This window comes from Ichthyophthirius multifiliis (assembly GCF_000220395.1).
Source record: "Ichthyophthirius multifiliis unplaced genomic scaffold scaff_1120509250983, whole genome shotgun sequence".
Taxonomy (NCBI): Eukaryota; Ciliophora; class Oligohymenophorea; order Hymenostomatida; genus Ichthyophthirius; species Ichthyophthirius multifiliis.
The window spans coordinates 27916-49482 of NW_004086314.1; the positions used below are offsets into that span (position 1 = coordinate 27916).

General features: G+C 17.0%; 6 protein-coding genes across 6 annotated transcripts, besides 26 other annotated features; 3 read left to right on the forward strand and 3 right to left on the reverse strand. All coding sequences in view use genetic code 6, as the record gives it.

Moving 5' to 3' along the window:
* The first annotated feature begins 655 nt into the window (after window positions 1-655).
* Window positions 656-706: a microsatellite.
* Window positions 707-879: 173 nt separating this feature from the next.
* IMG5_124180 (hypothetical protein) lies at window positions 880-2111 on the reverse strand (the record flags this gene model as incomplete). The annotated part of the gene is made up of 4 exons (XM_004032291.1): window positions 880-1208; window positions 1250-1559; window positions 1646-1838; window positions 1885-2111. The coding sequence occupies 4 exons, from the start codon at window positions 2109-2111 to the stop codon at window positions 880-882; spliced, it is 1059 nt and encodes a 352-aa protein (XP_004032339.1).
* A 690-nt stretch (window positions 2112-2801) lies between these two features.
* On the forward strand, window positions 2802-3070 carry IMG5_124190 (protein kinase domain protein; the record flags this gene model as incomplete). Its single annotated transcript, XM_004032292.1, has 2 exons — window positions 2802-2907; window positions 2997-3070. 2 exons carry the CDS (start codon window positions 2802-2804, stop codon window positions 3068-3070), a joined length of 180 nt encoding a protein of 59 aa, XP_004032340.1.
* A 2221-nt stretch (window positions 3071-5291) lies between these two features.
* Window positions 5292-5342: a microsatellite.
* A 780-nt stretch (window positions 5343-6122) lies between these two features.
* Window positions 6123-7871, reverse strand: IMG5_124200 (nucleolar protein 10, putative; the record flags this gene model as incomplete). Its single annotated transcript, XM_004032293.1, has 2 exons — window positions 6123-7335; window positions 7384-7871. The coding sequence occupies 2 exons, from the start codon at window positions 7869-7871 to the stop codon at window positions 6123-6125; spliced, it is 1701 nt and encodes a 566-aa protein (XP_004032341.1).
* Window positions 7872-8458: 587 nt separating this feature from the next.
* On the forward strand, window positions 8459-9019 carry IMG5_124210 (hypothetical protein; the record flags this gene model as incomplete). The annotated part of the gene is made up of 3 exons (XM_004032294.1): window positions 8459-8596; window positions 8648-8818; window positions 8912-9019. 3 exons carry the CDS (start codon window positions 8459-8461, stop codon window positions 9017-9019), a joined length of 417 nt encoding a protein of 138 aa, XP_004032342.1.
* A 30-nt stretch (window positions 9020-9049) lies between these two features.
* Window positions 9050-9107: a microsatellite.
* A 221-nt stretch (window positions 9108-9328) lies between these two features.
* Window positions 9329-9374: a microsatellite.
* Window positions 9375-9888: 514 nt separating this feature from the next.
* Window positions 9889-11305, forward strand: IMG5_124220 (hypothetical protein). The gene has a single exon (XM_004032295.1). It carries the CDS (start codon window positions 10360-10362, stop codon window positions 11173-11175), a length of 816 nt encoding a protein of 271 aa, XP_004032343.1. The 5' UTR covers window positions 9889-10359; the 3' UTR covers window positions 11176-11305.
* A 48-nt stretch (window positions 11306-11353) lies between these two features.
* Window positions 11354-11379: a microsatellite.
* A 1007-nt stretch (window positions 11380-12386) lies between these two features.
* Window positions 12387-12437: a microsatellite.
* A 605-nt stretch (window positions 12438-13042) lies between these two features.
* Window positions 13043-13079: a microsatellite.
* Window positions 13080-13174: 95 nt separating this feature from the next.
* Window positions 13175-13238: a microsatellite.
* Window positions 13233-13272: a microsatellite.
* Window positions 13273-13490: 218 nt separating this feature from the next.
* Window positions 13491-13535: a microsatellite.
* Window positions 13536-13583: 48 nt separating this feature from the next.
* Window positions 13584-13641: a microsatellite.
* A 914-nt stretch (window positions 13642-14555) lies between these two features.
* Window positions 14556-14610: a microsatellite.
* A 91-nt stretch (window positions 14611-14701) lies between these two features.
* Window positions 14702-14759: a microsatellite.
* Window positions 14760-15184: 425 nt separating this feature from the next.
* Window positions 15185-15231: a microsatellite.
* Window positions 15185-15234: a microsatellite.
* A 125-nt stretch (window positions 15235-15359) lies between these two features.
* IMG5_124230 (hypothetical protein) lies at window positions 15360-17605 on the reverse strand (the record flags this gene model as incomplete). Its single annotated transcript, XM_004032296.1, has 1 exon — window positions 15360-17605. A coding segment is annotated over one exon (2127 nt), but the record flags the coding sequence as incomplete, so codon positions are not given.
* Window positions 16379-16444: a microsatellite.
* Window positions 16432-16548: a microsatellite.
* Window positions 16506-17148: a microsatellite.
* Window positions 16811-17487: a microsatellite.
* Window positions 17562-17625: a microsatellite.
* Window positions 17582-17626: a microsatellite.
* Window positions 17627-19270: 1644 nt separating this feature from the next.
* Window positions 19271-19324: a microsatellite.
* Window positions 19325-19406: 82 nt separating this feature from the next.
* Window positions 19407-19496: a microsatellite.
* Window positions 19409-19452: a microsatellite.
* Window positions 19411-19464: a microsatellite.
* Window positions 19412-19482: a microsatellite.
* Window positions 19497-21567: the final 2071 nt, after the last annotated feature.

Below are 21567 nucleotides of genomic sequence, written 5' to 3' on the forward strand. Positions count from 1 at the left end.
ATTAATTGCCTCCATAATATGAGATTTTAGACGTTACAAGAAACCCGAAAACAATAAAGAAGATATGGTGGTGTGAATTTATGGACTATATAAACTGATTAAATCCAAGAAATTACCGAAAACGGGGCTGATTTTAAACATTTTTGACTTCATTCACATTATTGGATTGAAACGTTGTTTCCTTTGGTTCGAATTAAAGTAGACTCTTATAAAGACAGAGAAAGCCCCATAGATAAAAATTTCGACTAAATAATGAGAAAACGCTGGCATAGAAGATTACTAAAATATAGAATAAAAACTACATAATCTAGTATAATAGATACTATTTAGTTATTTTTGATAAATACATTTAGAGACTGTGACTGTTTTATAATTAGGTCCTTATAATCTTATAATATTTTTAATATATTTTTGAAATTTTTCTTTTGTTATTTAACAGTCTTATAAAGTATTTCTCACTTAGAAAAAATCTTTTAATGGTACACCATATTCGTGCCTTGGTGGGTTCCATATTTTTTAAGTTTTTATATAATATAATGTATTAGTTTAAGAAGTAATTTATTCGCGATAATTTTATTTTGAATAATAATTTTTTTCTAATATAAAATTAATTACAATTCCAAATATATTTTCGATTCTAGGCATAAAACCTGGAGATAATGGTATTCATTAGTATTGATAATGGTATTCATAGTATTGATAATGGGGCTAAATAATTAGAATTAAAAATTAGATTGATAAAATATATATATATATATATGTATATATAATATTTTTTTTTAAAAAAAATACTGATTATTAAATTATTTTTTATTACTGTTTTTTATTTTTTTTAATATAAAAAAAATTTATTTTTTATTTTTTTTAATAATTTTTTCCTCATTTCTTTTTAGATTAAGATACATTGAATTTGAAAAATATAATATCTGCATCTTAAACTACATAATCTTTTCCTTTTTAATAATATTTTCCTTCCGATTTTAATGCATTTTCAGACCCAGCGGCAACATAATCATCATATTTCATTATTTCTGCACAAATGAACCCTTTTTCGAAATCAGTATGAATAACTCCTGCAGCCTAAGGAGCTTTTGTATCTTCTCTAATAGTCCATGCTCTAACCTCATCAGGTCCTGCAGTAAAGAAATAAATTAAATCTAAAGCTTTATAACCAGTTCTAATTATTCTACTCATCATAGAGTTCTTAGCTTTTTTATTTTAAAAATAATAAAACAAAAATAAATAATACTATCATTAGTTTCAATTAATTTTTTTTCATAATCAGCTGAATAAGGTATCATTTCTCCAGGACAATTATTAGTGACCCAATCTTTAATTTTCGGTAGCCATTTATTCTTTTTCTTCTAAAAATCTTCAGCACTTAAATTTACTAAATAAACGACAGTCTTAGCTGTTAAAAACATATACTTATTAATAATCTCAACTTCAAAAGGTAACCAATTTGCCGAAAATACCCACTTCTTTTATTTTAAAAGTATATCGACTTTATCTAAAACTTCCTTTTCATCCTTAGATTCTTTATCATTGAATCTATTAATCTTTGTATTTAATTCATTCAACTTTTTTCTAAAATTTCTTAATCTTTATAAATTAATTCATCACTAATAATCTATAGATCACGCACAGGATCTACCTCGTTTTCTGTATGTGCAATTTCCGGATCATCGAAAGCTCTTACTACATGAAAAATACCATCAGTTTCTCTAATATGACTCAAAAATGCATTTCCTAAGCCTTCTCCTTTAGAAGCTCCAGGTACTAATCCTGCAATATCCATTATACTTAAAGTTGCAGGAATTTTAGATTTAGGTTAATGCCTATTTTTTAAAAATGATAATTTATATATGCAAATATTTTTGTTACATTTCGCATAATTTATGGAAACGTTAGTCATCTACATATACTTTGGCTAAATTTGGATCTATTGTGCAAAAAGGATAATTTTCAGCTGGAATGTTCAACTTTGATAACAAGTTAAATGTTGTTGATTTACCGACGTTAGGTAAGCCAACAATACCCATTTTTAATGTGTTGCCTGGACGACCTAATTTGATTTTTTTTTCGTGGACTTCTTCTTTTTTAGGAGGCATTTTTTTATTTATTATATATATTTATTTTTTTGATATCTTTTATTTAATTTTATATTTTTTTTTTTTATTATTAATTATAAAAATAATTAGTTTTGAATTATTTATTTTTATATACTTTTAATTAATAAAATATTTTTAGTATTATAAAAAGTCATAGAAGATTGTATTTATTTCATAGATCTTTCATAAATAAATTATGATACTATTTATTAAATATAAAAAAATAACATTTAAATAATTTATTATTAAATATTACTTTTAAAACAGATTATAATATTTAAAACTAAATATTTTATAATTAATACATAAATTAAATTAAAAATAAATAAACTAAACATATCATTTATATGATTTATATAATTATATTAATTTGTTTAGGAAAAATGAATTTTTTTTAATTTAAAATAAATATTTAAAAAAACTCTTATATACACTTTAAATATATATTAAATATTATTTTAAATTTAAATAGAACTCAATAAATATCATATCAATATCCATTTTATCAAAATAAACAATATATTTTTAAATTTAAAAATTTCTTATGCATCTTTTTGAGTTATTTTTTTAAAAAATAAAATAAAATAGAATATTCTTATTTATATAAACTTAAAGTTAAATAAAGCTCTTAATTAAATTAATATATCTTTTTATAATTAAATATTTTTAAAAAATTTAAAAAATATTTTAATGGTCCTTATTAGTTTTACAAATATAGTTGTTGACGAGTTTTCATATGGAAAAAAGAAAGAAAAAAGAAATCAATATTTATATTTTCTTACCCATATGCATTCAGGTAAAAAATATTTTTCTAATAAATTCAAATTAATTAAATTTTTTTAAAAAAATAAAAATATAATTAATAATATACTTTTATACAAAAAGCAAACAAATTAAAAAATAGATCATTATTAAGGATTGACGCCTAAATGGGATTATGGCCCAATTTATTGTTCTGAAGTAACAGGAAAGATAATGTTAACAAGATTCCCGAATTTAAAAAATGTGGTATTTAAAAAAATCCAGATATAAAAAATAAAACAAAAAAAAACAAAAGATTTTTTTAGAATATAATAAAAAAACAAAAGTATATTTAAATATTTAAAATGACATATATATATACGTTTATTTATTTGATGCAAATCATTGCCCAGGTAAAAATAAAAAAAATATTCAAATAAATGAAAATCTAGGCTCTACAATATTTATGTTCGAAGGTTATTTCGGAAGAATTTTGCATACTGGAGATATGCGATTTAATGAACAATGTATATATAAAAATCCAATATTATTTCCTTTAGAAAAAAGGAATAAATCTTTAGAAAAATGTTCACTAGAAATAGACGAGTGTATATTTGACAATACATTTTGTGACCCAGTTTTCAAATTCCCTAAAAGAGACTTAGCATTTAAATAAATAGTCGAAATAATAGAATTACATAGGAAAAATCAAAAAAATCTACGAATTTTAATATGCATAGATTCATTAGGAAAAGAAGAAATATTAATTTGTTTAGCTTAAAAATATTAAACCTAAATAGTTGTTAACACTCTAAAATACGATTAAATGAAAAACTCGAATATAAGACCTGAACTTTTCACTACAAATTATAATGATGGGTGGATTGAAGCAATTCGAAAACATGAAAAAGACGAAAGAATGAAATTAAATGATTTTTATTATATTAGTATTACTTGTACAGGTTGGTTTAATAATTAAGATTATGTTACTTAAGATAATAGAAATTATGTATTTTTTATTTTTATTTTTTTAGTTAAAAATTAATTTTATTTCTTTTAGTTTGTTTCTTATAGTCTCCATAGTAATTTTGAAGAATTAGAATTATTTGTAAAAAGTATTTAACCAGGAATCTTAAAAACTGTTGTTAAAAATAATAATAAAAGTCAAAAAATCAATAAAATTTCACAATTTTCATCCTATGTTAGTACTTTATTACATTTAAATTAAAGAGGAGTTGAATATTTTCAATAAAATTATGTTGACTCTACTAGAATATCAAAATAATATAGCTATTTTTTATTCTGCTAAGAAAAATAAAAATAAATTTATAAAAAGCTTAATATATATGAAGATGATAGAAAAGATTTATAAAAGGAAAGTTCTAATAGTATTAATTTTTTAGAAAAATAAGTCGATTTTTTATAAGTTTAATAGAATACTTAAAATTATAATGATGATTTTTCAGATTGAACAAAAATATATTTAATTTAATTATAGTTTTGATTTATTTATGTTTAAATAATTAATTTATCTTAAAATTTTTTAACTTTAAATTAAAAAATCAATTATAAAACTTAAAAATTTTTTCAATATTTAAATTTGAAAGAAACATAAAATAAAACCATATTGTAACTTCATATATATTAATACCTCAATTATTTAATTTTTGATTTAAAATTTATGATAATAATTGTAACTTAAATATTTTTTATAATATATATTATTATAATTCATAATGTAATATTATAATAATGTAGTGTAGTATTTATAAACAAAAACTAACAATAATACTTTTTATATATTTTAAAATATTTAATAATAAATAAAATACTAATTTTTAACTAAAAACATTCATTTTTTAGTAACAAAAAAAATAGAATCATAAATTAAATATCTAATAATAAACCAAAAAAAATAAAAATACTACATTTAACTTACGTTATTTACTTAATTAGATAACATTAATAATTTTTAAAAAATACAATATAACAATAAAAACGTACACCAAAGAAAATTATAGGTAATATAGGCATTTTAAAACTATTTCCTCGGCTAAAAAAGCTTGAGTAAGTATAAATAAAATATCAGAATATTATCATTTAAATAATTAAATAGAATTATAAATATATAAATAGCAAATATTCAAATATGTACTTTAATTTATTTTAATTCGTAAGTAAAAAGTAAAATAAATAGATTCTTAACTAAATAAAGTATTTTAAGCCTAACAAAAATTTATTTTATGAAAAATAAATTAATAACACTTTATTACAAAAAATAAAATAAAAAAATTTGAATATTTAATTAACTAATATATTAAAAAACGATTTATTAGCGAATCTTTATATTATGGATTTTAATTTTTTCCCTAAAATCTATAGAAAAATTTAAAACAATTATAAAGAAAAGTACTAATGATTCTTAATTTAAATTAAAAATTTAGATAAAAAAATGATCTTTTTTATAAAACAAAATATATTTTTTGATAACAATTTTACGTTTTAATCCTAAAATAATCTTATTTTTTCTTTTTTCTAGAAAGAAATGTAAAAAAAACATTTATCATATTTTCCAATTTTTTTTAATTAAAACACAAATAATAAAATTTCTTTCGTTTAAACACTTATTTAAAACTTCTAAAAATATATATTTTCGAATAACTCTTCTTTTGTAAAACTTATATAAACGTTCTAAAAAAAATTTTTAATAAAAAATGCGAATTAATAGAAAAATAAAAATGTTAATTTTCCCAAATGTGCATTAGTGATGGAATCAAACTAATATATAAAGACTAGATAAACTAATAAATTTAAGATTTATTTTTTTTTTAAAAAAAAAAATTATTATTAAGGAATTATTTAAAAAAATGGAAAAAACCCATTCTTTAACTTTCCAAAAATAAATAATTTAAAATAAAAATTTTCATTAATATTTGATTTATAAAAAAAAAAAAAAAAAATGAATTTTTTTTATATATTTAAAATAGTAAAAAAACTATAAACTTTTCATAGAGAACTCTTTAATCTCCATTTTATTTAAATTCTCCTTATAATAGCTAAATTTATCATCAAAAATCTTATAAAAATATTTTTTCTATTTTTTTTCAAAAAATAATATGGAAGAGTTTAATTATTTTATAAAAGAGAATAGTCCATATTAATAAAATAATTGGAAAAATTAAATTAATATATGATTAATTATTTTTATATTTGAGTAAAATAATAAAAATCATTTATTAATAAAATACATATATAAATAAACTTGATTTCTCATTTTTATTTATTTTTGAAATTTTTTTTTTATTTTTTAATTTTATCTTCGAATGTATATTTCTTAGCTTTTTCTTTTTAAATAGCTTTACTTTTTTAAATTTTCTCCATTTTTTTTTATTACAAATCTAATTTTTTCCTTCTCTAATCCATTTTTATTTACAAAGTATCATCCTAACCTAAATTCCCCTCTTCATCTACAAAAAAATTATCTGATTTTTATCCTCTATTTCCTTCACTAGGATGTAATCTTAAATACTCTTCATTATTTTTATCAATAGCAAAATCCTCATTAATGAACATTCCTTTAAACCTATTATCCATTAATGGATTATTTACCTTATCCTTATCCTAAAACAGGTCTTAGTTATTATTTTTCTAGACTTTATTTTTCATCGAGACCCTACTTTACTGCTATTCACTAATTTTTTTCTTCACTAGATTTTTCTAATAATCCTAAAAGCTAAACAAATCAGCTTTCTGTAAAAGTTTATTATAAAGTTTCATATGCATCAAGTACCCATGCAAATGTACTTTTAACATTGCACTCCCTAATAAATTAGTCGCCTATAATTTCTCCAACTCATCATAAGTAAGGAATTTAAACTCATCATAGACTAAATTACTTTAACTTTCTTCTAATTCTTCTGTAATATTTTCCAGAAAATTACACCATCTAGGCGCATTATCCATCTAAGGAATAAAATAAGTACCTAATCTAGATTCTTCCTAGGCCACAAGTAGCAACCCACTATTGGGACACAAACAGAACCTATTGATTCCCGAATTAGGTTCTATAGAAGTAAATACCTTTCCATTATCTTAATTATTTATCTTAATAACTCTCTCATTACTACTGATTATGTTACGACTTTTTTCATGAAATGCTATAGTATTTATAGGTAATTTATAATGATGCTTTATTTCCAATATAGGGCTTTCTTAACGAATATCATATAACCTTACAAGTCCTTTATCACTTCCTGCTGCAAAAACCATACCAGAAGAATCAAATGTACAATAAGTAATATCTTATCCATTATTGAATATTTTATTTGAAGCTTTTTCTCTTTAACGGTAGTCCCATATTTCGATTATACCGTCATTTCCACCAGATGCAAGTATATTAAGTTGTTTATTGAATGAAAGAGTGTTTATATCACTACAGGCGCTTTCGAAACTTTTCAGAAACTATCCTTCTTCTAATGAAATTCTTTTTTTTTTAATCTTTATTCATATATATATGTATATATATATTTACCTATATATTTCTTTTGATGATGCTGAAATTAATAAATCACATGTATATGGATTATATGTTATATCTCTTGGAAATTTAGGAATTCTTGTTTTATAATGTTTTCCATATTAAGCATGAAATTCTATATTTCTATCACTTTAAGCAAAGGCTAATTTTGAATAATCTTAATCTAAGATTGCAAACTTTACTATTTCTGAGTCAACTCCTCTTAAGCATTTCATTGAAAGTTCGGCTGTTTCGAATATTTTTATTGTTGGTGCATATGTTCCAGTTGTTACTATATACTTTTCGTCTGGAGTTATTTCTACTTAATTACATGATATTGGAAATTCAAAATCTTAAATTAATTCTATTCTTTTTCTAAAATCTTGGTTGTATTTTAATGATGAATTTTTTTTTTTTGCTTCTTAGAGAAATTGTGGGAGGGTTTTTCCTGCTGATAAGTTGTAGGTTTTTACACCATTTACTTCAGTTATTGTATATGACATTTTTTATTTTAGTTTTATTATTTTATTTTTTTAAATTTGACCCTTTTTACTTTTTTAATTAATTATTTTTAGTTTTTTGTATTATTTATTAATATAAAAAAAATAGATCTTTTATCAAATATTTTATTTCGTTTTGATAAACAATAAAACATAGTTTAGTTTCTGATATTATAATTAAATAAGAACTTTAAAATATACATATATGTTTAAAAAATTATTTTTCTATTATATCTAATAATATATGTTTAGATTGATAATATAAAAGATAATATTTACATATTTATTTTATATTTAAAAATGATTAATTTTTCGAGTTTTAATAAGTATTTATAAACGTATTATATATATATTATATAATATTTTTATGAAAAAAGCATTATTAAAGTAAAAACTTAACAAAAAAATAAAAATATTAATGAATTATTTTAATTTATTTTAAAATAATATATGTTCTCTATTTTTTTAATAAAAATAAATTTACATATATAAAAATAAACATTGTTTATTGTAGTTTTATTTTTTTTTAAAAAAATATATTAATTAAATAATAAAAAAGTAAATAATAAAATATTTAAATAAATAAAAAAATGGATCAATATAAGCCTTATTTAAAAAAATCATTTTTAGTAATAGCAGTTATATCTTGTTTTACATGTTATGCGCGCGCAGATTACAATTTACCTCTTTTTGCATTTGCTTATCTTTTATGGGATTAAACAAAGCCAGTAATAATATAATAAAACAAATATAAAATAACAAAATATTATTTAAAAAAGAACTCTTAAAAAACAAAAATGCTTTATTTATTTATATTTACTTGGATTTTTGATTTTGTATGGCTTATATACTGGGGAACTTTTTGGGATAGTGCTGCTTTCGAAAAAAATTGGGCAAAAGGTGTTTAATCATTTGTTTTAGTTTTGAGTATTATAAATTTCATTATTAAAGTAACTAAAAATTAATATATATAATAAATAAAAATAATAATCTAATTTTTTATTTGTATTTTTTTTTTTAAAAAAAAAAAAAAAAAAAAAAAGTTAGGAGTTATTGGGCTTGCTATTTTAACAGATTCAGAATGTAAAGAATCACTTTCTCCAGAAAGATTTATTAAAAATGTTACAAATATTTTATAACCTGATTATTGAAATACATAATATATATTTATTTATTCTTTTTTTTATATATAAATAGATAATATAATTTTATATAAAAAGAAATATAAGTTTATCTAAATTATTTATAATAACTAAAATAAATATTTAATATTTTTTTTGTTATAATAAATATTATGATGTATATAATAAAGATTATATAAAATCTAGATTTTAAATTAAAATAAATTAAAAATTTATATTATAAATAAAAATATATAGTTTTTTTATATTTTTAGATTTAAATTATTTTTTACATTTACTTTAATATTTCTAGAGTTATATAAACAGTTTAAAAATCAAAATTATATATAAAATATTATTTTTAATTATATAGAAAAAAATATTTAAATATTATTTAAATATTTTATATAATTCATTATAATTATATTTTATATATTTATTTAAAACCAAATGTTTTATACTAAAAAAAGAATAAAAAAATATTAATAATAAATAAGGATTATTAGTTATATTTTTATTAACAAAAATTAAAATAATGTTTTTTTAAACTAAATAATTATAATATTTTAATATATTTTTATTTATTTTTTGTAAAACACAAAAATATATCTTTTAATAATGAATAAAACATATCATAATATTATAAACCAAATTAATATAAATAAAAATTTAGAATATTTATCTATATATTATATACTTTTTTCAAAAGATTTAACTATTCTCTATTTATGTTTATAATTATTAATAATAGAATTAAAACAAATAATTTTATATTAATTATAATAAAAAAAAAATATTATATACCTATATATATTTAATAAAATTCATTATTATTTATAAAAAATATGACTTTCACAATATTTAATATACTACTTTACATTATTATAAATATTTACAAACAAAATAAATATTTAGTAAAAGTAAACTCATAAAGATTAAATATATCCATATTAAACATAACTTTTTGAAATTTTTTACATAATTTAAATTACATTCTATTCATTACATTAAATAAAGCATTTTTTGCAAACTTCAATTATACTTTTACTCAAATTAAAATACACTTCAACTAAATCCTCAACATCTCTAGCCGCATATTCTAAATATTAAGGACAAATTGGTCTTTCTAAAAATGCAGATTAGTTAGTATTTTCAAAGATTTTATGCATTTCATTTTTTAAAATATTAATTCCATTTCTAGCATTATTGTTTTACAAAACGTCATTCAAACCTGGTTATTTTAACTCATCTATACTTTTAAGAATTGAAAAGTCATCCCTTTGAATTCCTAAATATTTTTCCATTTAGTATTTAAAAGCTTAACAAGCTGCAGTATCAAAGACGTTTTTAGGACAAGCCTAAAAAAATCTATGTAAAGCCAAAGAATCCTTCCTACAATCATGAAATATTTTAACAATTTTAACATTTTACATAATATTTTAAATACAAATTTTAGTTTCAATTTACAAATTTATATCACTTTATAAATTATTTATAAAATATATATCAAAAATGAAAATTTAAGATTTTAATTCATTCTTTTTAAAAATAGATATTTATATTAGTTAAATAAATCCTTCCTTTCTTAGTCTTCCTTCTAAATCTACTCCTATTTCAGTATGTTTATTTATCACAAAATTCGCATATTTCAGTGTTTTTTCGTCATCTATAATCACTATTCGTTCATTTTCGTATTATTTTAAAATATCTTCATTTATTTTTTCATCTAAAATACTTTTATTATTAATTATAGAACATTTACAGGTATGTATTTTGATATTCTTTTTTTATTTTATATCAAATCTTAAAGCAAAGTCTCCTGTTTAACATCTTGTAGTATATATTTTTTATGTTAAAAGGAACGATCTTAAATAAAATTTAAATTTTTATTAATTTCCAAAAGCTTTGACATTATTTTCAAATTATTTAATGATTTTTTCTTCGAAAAATGTTAAATTTATTATCGATTTTTTCTTTTAATAGTTTAGAATTTTAAGGACTTCTTCTTTTACACATTCTAATTCATTATCATACCCAAATACCTTTTCAACATTTGCAAAAACACTATTTTTTTCACAAATTTTCTCAAATATTAATTATTTATTATTTTCTAAATAATCCTTAAAATTAGTATTTAATAATTACATAATTTAATGTAATCCAGGCTAAAAATTTGTGTTTTATGAATAATATTATTTTCTTATTGAGCTTTCTAATATTGGAAAACCTTCATCTATTACATGTTTTTTACATAAAGTTAAAATTCTTTCAAAAAATATTTATTGTATATTTTCAGGATATTTTATTAATATAGTTACTTGGCCTTTTATTAAAGGAGGTAATAAAACCTTTTTATATTTTGTTTAAAAAAATAAAAAAATAAAAAAATATTTTTACTTTTGCTTCATAAGCAATATCTTTCAAAACATTAACCACATAAGAAAATTATAATTTAAACCCGATTTTATTAAAACCTACTCTATTATATTCTCTTTCGATAAAACTATCAGTAAAATAGGTATCCGGGTATTCTTTTAAAAGTAAAAAATAAAATTTTTTAAGTGCTTAATTATGCATATCATTTCTTATTTTCTACTTTATTAATTTTGTTCTTTCTATATATTCCAAAGAATATATTTTATCTAACTTCTCTACCATTTAAAATTAGTGATCGTATATATTTACATAACTTGGTCTTCTTTCTATCCATAAAGGCTTCTAATTGAAATCTTTATTTGAGTAATCTAAATCCATATTTTTTAAGCTCTTTGTAAAAATTAGGTTATCTATTCCATGTGCATATTTACAATCATTTAACGTAAATAAACATAAACCTCTTAACCAGAATCTACATAAAACCTATTTATCTTCTGGTTTTTTATTTTATAAATATTCCAGAATCTTTTATTAACGTTCTTATGGATTTGGTGGGCCGTATATCTTTTGGGGAGGACGAGGTTCTTCTGGACGTTTTTTTGCCTGGAATTTTTCTTGTTTATCGTTTTAAACTATTTCCATTTTTTTATTAGATATATAAATTTAATTTTTTTATCAATTCTTAATATTACATTTAAAATTAATTTTTGATAATTATATGCAATTAACTCTTTTTAATCAAAAAAAAAAAGAATTATTATAAAAATATTAATTTTTTGTTGATGAATAAAATTATTATATTTACTAATAAGAAATAATTCTTATTTTAATATCTTTAAATAATTATTAAGAAAATATATTATAATTTTATTTTAATTTATTAGTTAATTAAAAAAATTTTTTTCACAGAATATAAAAAGCTGACGCATTAAAACGATTTTTTTTTTTTTAAAAAAAAAAATAATTAATTTTTAAAGTATGTTTATTTTTATTATTCTCATATTTTTTAATTATTAAATACTTATTTTTATATATAATTTATTTTTATTATATTTAGTATTTTATATTATTTTGTAAATATAATTATTTAAAATTTTTATATCATTATTTCTATAAATAAACAAAAAAGTATTTAAATTTTCCTTAACAAAAATTTATAATCATATTCTATTATAAACCAAATATTTATTTTATAATACATACTTAAATTGTTAGTTTTTAAGTTTTGATTATAAGTTAAATATCTCTTTTTATATTAATTTATTTTAATTTATTAAAGTATAAAAAAAGAAAAAAACTAACATTAGAAACAATAAGAAGATTATAAAATTAAATTATAAAATTCGCATAAAATAAAATTCAGTATGTAAACTAATAATATAAAATTGTTTTATCAAATTTAATATAAGAATATTTATGAATTTTAGAAATAAATATTGTATTAAAAAAATAATTTAGAATTGAAAAACTAAATTATAAAATTAAAGATTTTCAAAACTTAAATAAATAAATTATTTCTTTTTGACCAAATAAGGAACGAATATTAAACATTTATAAAATTTGATTAATTTATTGTATTTATAATAAATAAAAAAATCAAATTATTAAATAAAAAAAATTAAGAACATTAATAATAAAATAAATGCATTAATTCCAAATAAAATTAAAATATTATATATATATAAAAAATAAAAAATATATAAAAATTAAAAAAAAATGTAGAAAATATATATATAATATTATATAAAAATAAAAAATTTAAGAAAGTAAATAACATAGAAGAATTATTAAAATATTTTATTATTATTATAATTTAATTTAATTTAATTTAATTTAATTTAATTTAATTTAATTTAATTTAATTTAATTTAATATTTATAATTTTTTTTTTATTATTTATAATTTTTAAATATTTTTTTTATATTTTCATTATATATTTATTTACAATTTTTTTTTTTAATATAATATTTTTGCTCAATTTTTGTCTTTTATTTTATTTTAATAAGTTATTTTTTTTTTTTTTTTTTTTGCATTTAAATTTATTTATTATAATTTATTTTTTAATTTACAAAAATTCTTTATATTTTTCTAACTTTAATATTTTTTAATACTATTTTCTATCTTTTTTTCTTTTTTAATATAGTTTTTTTTTTATTTTAATTTTTTTTTTTATTAGCTAAAAAATTTTAAAATCTAATACTTTTTAGTTTTCATAGTTTATTAACATTAATTTTTTTTTTTTTAATATTAATATTTAATATATTTATTTTTTTAATCAATTTTATTATTTTCCTACTTATTACAAATGAATCTGTACATAAGTTAATCAAATATTTCTCGTCAATAATAATTTTCTTTTAATTTTATTTGGAGATAATTTCAGTTTTCGTACTTTATTTTCTTTTAAATTTAATATATAAAATATATTATATTTTAAATATTAAATCAATTAATTTTTATTAATAAAAAAAATAATTATAATATATTTGTGTATATTTATATATAATTTAAAAGATAAATCTGTAAATAAATTCATAATATTAAAATGAAAATATTATAATAATAAGTAAAATTATATTGGTATTTAAAAATAAAATAATATTAATATCATATAACATAAAATTATTTTAAAATATTTATTTTTAATATATTAATAATTAAATTATCTTTGATAACATTTCTTTCACATAATAAATTTTAATTTATTTAAGATAATGACATAATTAAGATTTCATTAAAATTAATATAAGACTCCATAATTTACTTCCTCAGCTTGTAATATGTAATATCGCTTAATTAAAAAAATTATAGGTAGTTGATTCAGAAATATATTTCATTGAAAATTTAGTTAAGTAAATTATAGAATTAGGTATAATATAGACGGATTAAATGAAATAATAGTAGTAAAGGTTAGAAGAAAAAAAAAATATAAAAGTAGATAAAATATTTTATATTTAAGTCATTAATACATAAGAAATTTTGTTTAATATTAAATCAAAAGAAATATGATGAGATAAATAGTATGATAAAAATAAATAAATTTTTAAATGCTATTTATATATAAATATATATATTTAATATTTTTTATAAAAAAAAAATCTTATAATATAATAAACATAATTAAAGAATTAAAATAATGTTAATTTATAAATTATAAAAAATAAGTAAAAAAAAGAGAATTAAAATTAATAAAAGAATAATAAAATATGAAAATAAAAAAAAGAAGAATAATAATATAATAATAATCATAATATTAATTTAAAATAAATGAAAAATTTGAATAAATAATTAAATATAAATAATTAATTATTTAAAAGACGAAAAATAGAATACATAATATATATTATATATATATATATATATATATATATATTATTTATGATAAAATATATATTTTTAATGCTCATTTTTTATATATTTAAATATGCTAAAACATTATACCAAGTAATTAAATTTTTATATAATATCTAAATTATATTTTTTTTTTATTTTAATATAAAATAAAAAACTAATTAAATTTATTAAGATTAATTTACTTTAAAAATATATATTAACTTTAAAATTAATCAATTAATTCATCAAATTAATATCTATAAAATAGATTAAACATTAATATTTTAAGATAATAATTTACATAATGAGACTATTTAACATATAATTATTTATGTTATATTATAAAAAACTATATAATAAAATTATAAAATTTATATGTAAACAAAAAATATATAATTAAATATTATAAATTACTTATAATAGGAATAATATGATAAAATATTTAAAAAAATAATTTATAGAGAAATTATTATTTATTTACTAAAAATATAAAATTAATTAAATATATATAAAATTATTTAATTTATATATAATTAGAAAAAGATTTTTATTATTTAAAACTTCAAAAAATTATAAATAAAAAAATTATTTTATATAAATGAAAAAAGAAATTTCTTATAAATACCTAATGAAAAATAATTAATTAATTAGAGCTATTGATAATTTATATAATAAAAAATTAAATTATTATTATAAAAAATAATTATAAAAAAATTAAATAAAAATTTAAATAATTTTACTAAATATATATTAAATAAAATTCAATGAAAAAAATATATTCATCCTGTATAATAAAAATTCATGTTATATTTTTTATCAGAAGATTTTAAAATTAAATAAGAAACTTATTGTTAATTAAAAATATAGATACCATTATTATCACATTCAATAGATTATGTAAAGGCTATTTATTATCCTTAAAAATTTTAGTTAGAAAAGAAAGTAATTTTATGACCGGTAGGTATCTTTATACTCTTAATCGTAATATTATCAGTAGAAGGAACATTTTCACAAAATTTATATGAAGCTCCTTTAAAACCACATTCTGAATACAAAATAGGACATTCACTTTCAGAAACTTAATCTTTATTAATAAGTGGCCATGAAATTTCATTATTATTTTCATTAGCAATAGGAATAGATTAAGCTCTCAATTAATAACCAAAGCTATCTATTTCTTTACTACTTTCATAATTCCATGAACTCCAGGTAACACCACCACATCCAGCAGTTTTACAACACATTTAAGCAGCTTCTTATAAAGTAGCGTATTTTTAACAATTGTCTCCAGCAACGCATCCTTCTAAATAATGGTTACTTTTTTTAGCCCCAAATTAGCATTATAAATTATCTAAATTTATTTCATCAATGTTATCTTCTTTTACAGTATTTTATCTTGAAATAAATGGCCATGAAATTTCTTTACTAGTTGCATTAGAAATTAGATTTGATTTTGCTCTCATTTAATATCCAAAGTTAACCATATCAGTTCCTTTTTCAAAGCTCCATGAACTATAGGTAACACCACCACATCCGGCAGTTTTACAACACATTTAAGCAGCTTCTTATAAAGTAGCGTAATTTTTGCAATCGTCTCCAGCAACGCATCCTTCTATGTAATGGTCATTTTTTTAAGCTCCAAATTAGCATTTTAAATTATCTAAATAAAATTCATCAATGTTTTCTTCTTTTACTTCTTTTACTTCTTTTACTTCTTTTACTTCTTTTACTTCTTTTACTTCTTTTTCAACATTTTATTTTGAAGTTTCATCTAAATTTTCTTCTTTTACAACATTTTATATTGAAGTTTCATCAATATTTTCTTCTTTTCCAACATTTTAACTTGAAGTAAATGGCCATGAAATTTCTTTATTAGTTGCATTAGCAATTGGATTTGCTTTTGCTCTCATTTAATAGCCAAAGTTAACCATATCAGTTCCTTTTTTAAAGCTCCATGAACTCCAGGTAATACCACCACATCCGGCAGTTTTACAACACATTTAAGCAGCTTCTTATAAAGTAGCGTAATTTTTACAATCGTCTCCAGCAACACATCCTTCTATGTAATGGTCATTTTTTTAAGCTCCAAATTAGCATTTTAAATTATCTAAATTAATTTCATCAATATTTTCTTCTTTTACAACATTTTATCTTGAAGTAAATGGCCATGAAATTTCTTTATTAGTTGCATTAGCAATTGGATTTGCTTTTGCTCTCATTTAATAGCCAAAGTTAACCATATCAGTTCCTTTTTTAAAGCTCCATGAACTCCAGGTAACACCACCACATCCGGCAGTTTTACAACACATTTAAGCTGCTTCTTATAAAGTAGCGTAATTTTTACAATCGTCTCCAGCAACACATCCTTCTATGTAATGGTCATTTTTTTAAGCTCCAAATTAGCATTTTAAATTATCTAAATTAATTTCATCAATATTTTCTTCCTTTACTTCTTTTTCAACATTTTATTTTTAAGTTTCATCAATATTTTCTTCTTTTACATCATTTTATATAGAATTAAGTGACCATGAAATTTCTTTACTAGTTGCATTAGCAATTAGATTTGATTTTGCTCTCATTTAATAACCAAAGTTAATCATATCAGTTCCTTTTTCAAAGCTCCATGAACTCCAGGTAACACCACCACATCCGGCAGTTTTACAACACATTTAAGCAGCTTCTTATAAAGTAACGTAATTTTTACAATCGTCTCCAACAACGCATCCTTCTAAATAATGGTCATTTTTTTTAGCTCCAAATTAGCATTTTAAATTATCTAAATTTATTTCTTCTAGATTTTATTCGTTGACTTTTTATTTTATCGATTATACACTTACAAGTATTAATACAATTATTAAGATTATTTATTTATATTTTTAGATCATTTTTTATATTAATTTTTTAATTATATTTTTTTTATAATTTTTTTTTTGTATTATAATATAAATATTGTCTATTGTTTTCTTTTAATTTTTTTAAATTATATACGTAATAATTTTTATATTATCAAATAAAATTTTCATGATTTTTTTAATATTTTATAATAATAATTCACGTAATTTTTTATTTATTATAAATGAGATAAATATACAATATATTATTCTCATAATAATTTTTTTAAATCCATAGATTTTATAAATTATATTTATTGAATTATTAATAATTTGAATTTTGGTAAACTAATTTTAAAAAATTATTAAATTTTTTATACTCCTATATACATAAAGCTATTTTTATTTTATTTTAGAATGTAAAAAATAGAATAAAATATCTATTATAAATTTTGGTTTTAAATATTTTATTTTAACATTATTAATAATATATAATTTTTGTTTCTATATGCATTATTTATATTTAATTCAATAAAATATCCTATTTTGTCAAAATAATTATTTAATATTTAATTATTATTAAAAATCTATCGAATTATATATTTTTAATTAATATTAATTTTTTTCAAAAACATATTTTAAACTAATAAATAATATAATTTAAAGTTAAATATAATTTTTACTTTTTAATATAAGTTATAAATTTTATATCTTTTTTATAATAATTTTTATGATAATTGTTTGAATTTATTAGTTTTATTTAATAAAAAAATTATAAAAAATATTATAATATAATTTTACTATATATAAATATATATTTTTTCTTTATTTATTTAATTTTCCTTTATTAATAAAAAATTATAAAAGTTATTAATTTTTTAAATATATATAATATATATTATAATGAGAGAAAATTCTTTAATTTTATTAATATTACTTTATAAGAACTTTATATATAGATTTTAATTTCAGTAAATGCTTATTTTTTCTATTAAAAATTATTTTATATCAAAAGTTATTTATTAAAATTAAAAATTAAATTATTAAAATTAAAAAAAACATCAATAAATAAATAACCAAAAGATTTATTATATATAAGTATATATTAAAATGTTATTATAATTTATATTAATGAATTATATATTTTTTTTTTAATTTTAAAAAACAAAATAAATATCTATATAAAGATTTAAATATATATTTGTATATTAAATTTATTTATTATAAATCATTAATTTATATACTTTTTTATATAATAAAAAAATCTAAATTGTTTCTTTTGTTTTTATTTTTGTTATATATCTAAAACTAAATATACAAATTTTTAATATAAATATAAATTAAATATAAAATAAAATAATTAACGAGAAAAATATTTATTAGTATTTATATAAAATTTATGATTTTTACATTGATATATTTAAAAAAAACTTATAGATTTTAAAATATGATTCATATATTTAATATATAAATAAATTAAAAAATTAGTTGCCAATTATTATAGCTTTCACTTTTTTAAATTAAAATAAATAATTACAAATATAGTATCTGATAATGATTTTAAAAATGACTAAAGTTAAAATAATTAAAAAAAAATACTTCTTCTTTATATATTAATAGTTTATATAACAATAATAATTAATAATTTAAATATTTTATAGGCTAAAATAAAAAATTATAAATAAATTTTGTCTACAATCTATATTTATATAAAAAAAAATGATAAATAAAAAGATTACTAAATAAAAATAAAAAAGTATAATAATTAAAAAAAAAAATTGTAATAATAAAAAAATTATATAAAACAATTTTTAAAAGATAATAGCAATAAAAATATTAGTATTATAAATTTTAAATTTTTTAAAAATTTTGAAGTTTTAAATAAAAAAAATTAATATAAAAATAAAATAATTAAAAAAAAAAATAAGTATAAAATATTAAATTAAAAAAATATTAATATATAAATATATATATATATAATTAAAATAAATTATAAATAATATATTTTAATAATTAAAAAAAAAAATATTTTTAAAATTAATATACTATTTAAAATATCTAAAATATAAGACACAATATAATAGATTTCTAATTAATATAATTATATATAATATGAATATGAAACAATTTTAAATTATTTATACAAAGTAAATTAATAATTATATTTTTTTATGTATTAGATTTTAATTCATTATTATTTATTGGATTTATTTTATTATATTTAAATGAAAAAATATCTGTAAATATTTTATAAAATTTTGTTAACGAATAAATTATATTTTTACTAATTTTTTATTTTTAATTAATCTATATATAATTATATATTTACTTTAATTTTATCTCAAAAATTTTTTAATTTCTAAAAATAATTTTTAAATATAATAAATATGTATAAATATTATTTTTTTAAATAGATTTTTTACCTTCCCTTCCTAAAATTCTGATTTCAAAAAAATGTTTAGCATAAGTTCACAATAACATAATGAAATGAAAATTTAAAAATCTACGACTTAGTTTTAAAATTCTTTTTTTTATTTTAGTTAAAAACTATATAAAAATATATATTATATACAATGCAGAAAAAATTTCTAAAAACATCCTTAGCTTAATCACGGTGCTATCTTTTTCTAAAAAATTGTTTAATCCTTAGAAAAATAAATTAATTAATTATTTTTACAAGAAAAATGGAAAATTAAAAATAACATAGTTTCATATTATTATTATTTTTAAATTTATATTAATTTAAATATAATTTAAATTTTTATATTAGATTTAATTGTTTTAAACTATAATAAATATAAAATTACATATATTTATTTATAAGAATAAATACTTAACTTTCTTTTCAAAAACTTAATATAAATTATTTTAAATTTTTTTTTTTTTTTTTTTTTCTTAAATTTTTTATTCAAATAAAAGATTATTCAAATTAATTCAAAAAGTTTTATCCATCCAATCCAAATTCTTTAAAAATATCACAAAAAAACTTATATTCAATTTAATATTTATCCTAAATGTTAGTTTTTATTTTATTTTTTTTAATTTTCGAAAATTAGTTTTAGTTTTATAAATTAAATTCTATTTTCCTAATTATTTCTTCCGATAAAGGTTTTTTCACATTAATTTATATTTTTTTAAACATAACTACTTATTTTAAATTACCCTTTTTGGCTTATTTGTTTTATTTTTAAAGTTTTTTTTAGTTATTATATATTTATAGCATTTATTCTTCGAAACTTTTATGTTTATTGTAATTAAAGAGACTATTAATATTAATCAAAAGATTAAAATTAGAAAAATCTTTAAATTTTTCAATAAATTGGTTTCCTTAAAAGAATTTACCAAATTTTTAATCATCATAATATTTTTAATAACTACAATCATAGTAATTAAAGTTAGTATATCCTTTTTATTAATTTATTTATTTATTTTAAATATTTTTATTTTTCTATTTAAAGTTTTTAAAGCTTTCTGAATTATTTACATTTAAATCATTATTTTATTAATAAAAAGTTTAATTTTATTACACTAAACAATTTTTTTGCTTTAGTCTTTATTCTTATTATAATATATCTATTTTTTTTGTTTTTTTTCTGAATAAAATAAATATTAAATAATTTTAACCTTATCTATTAATATTTTTAATCAAAATAATAAATTTTTGAGATATAAGTTCAAAAGTTACAATTGGCTATTTTTTTAAAAAGTCCATATAAACTTTTAAATTATTTCTATCTAAATATTTTTCTAGCCAACCTTTACTGGCCTAAAAATACCCTTTATATATTGTAGTTTTTAAAGCTTAACTTAACTATTATTATCTTGATGGAGCCTTTTAATTTTTAACGAAAAATATGCAAATCCATAATCTTAATTTCTATTCTAATTAAAAGTCTACTATTTTACGTCCTCCCCCTTCAAGCCTAGAAGGCTTAAAGTTATAAATCCATCTTTTAGCACATTTTATAGATATTTACATCTTTTTGGCTATTTCACATGGTATTTGCTTTTCTATACATTACTATAGGAAATCTTTTT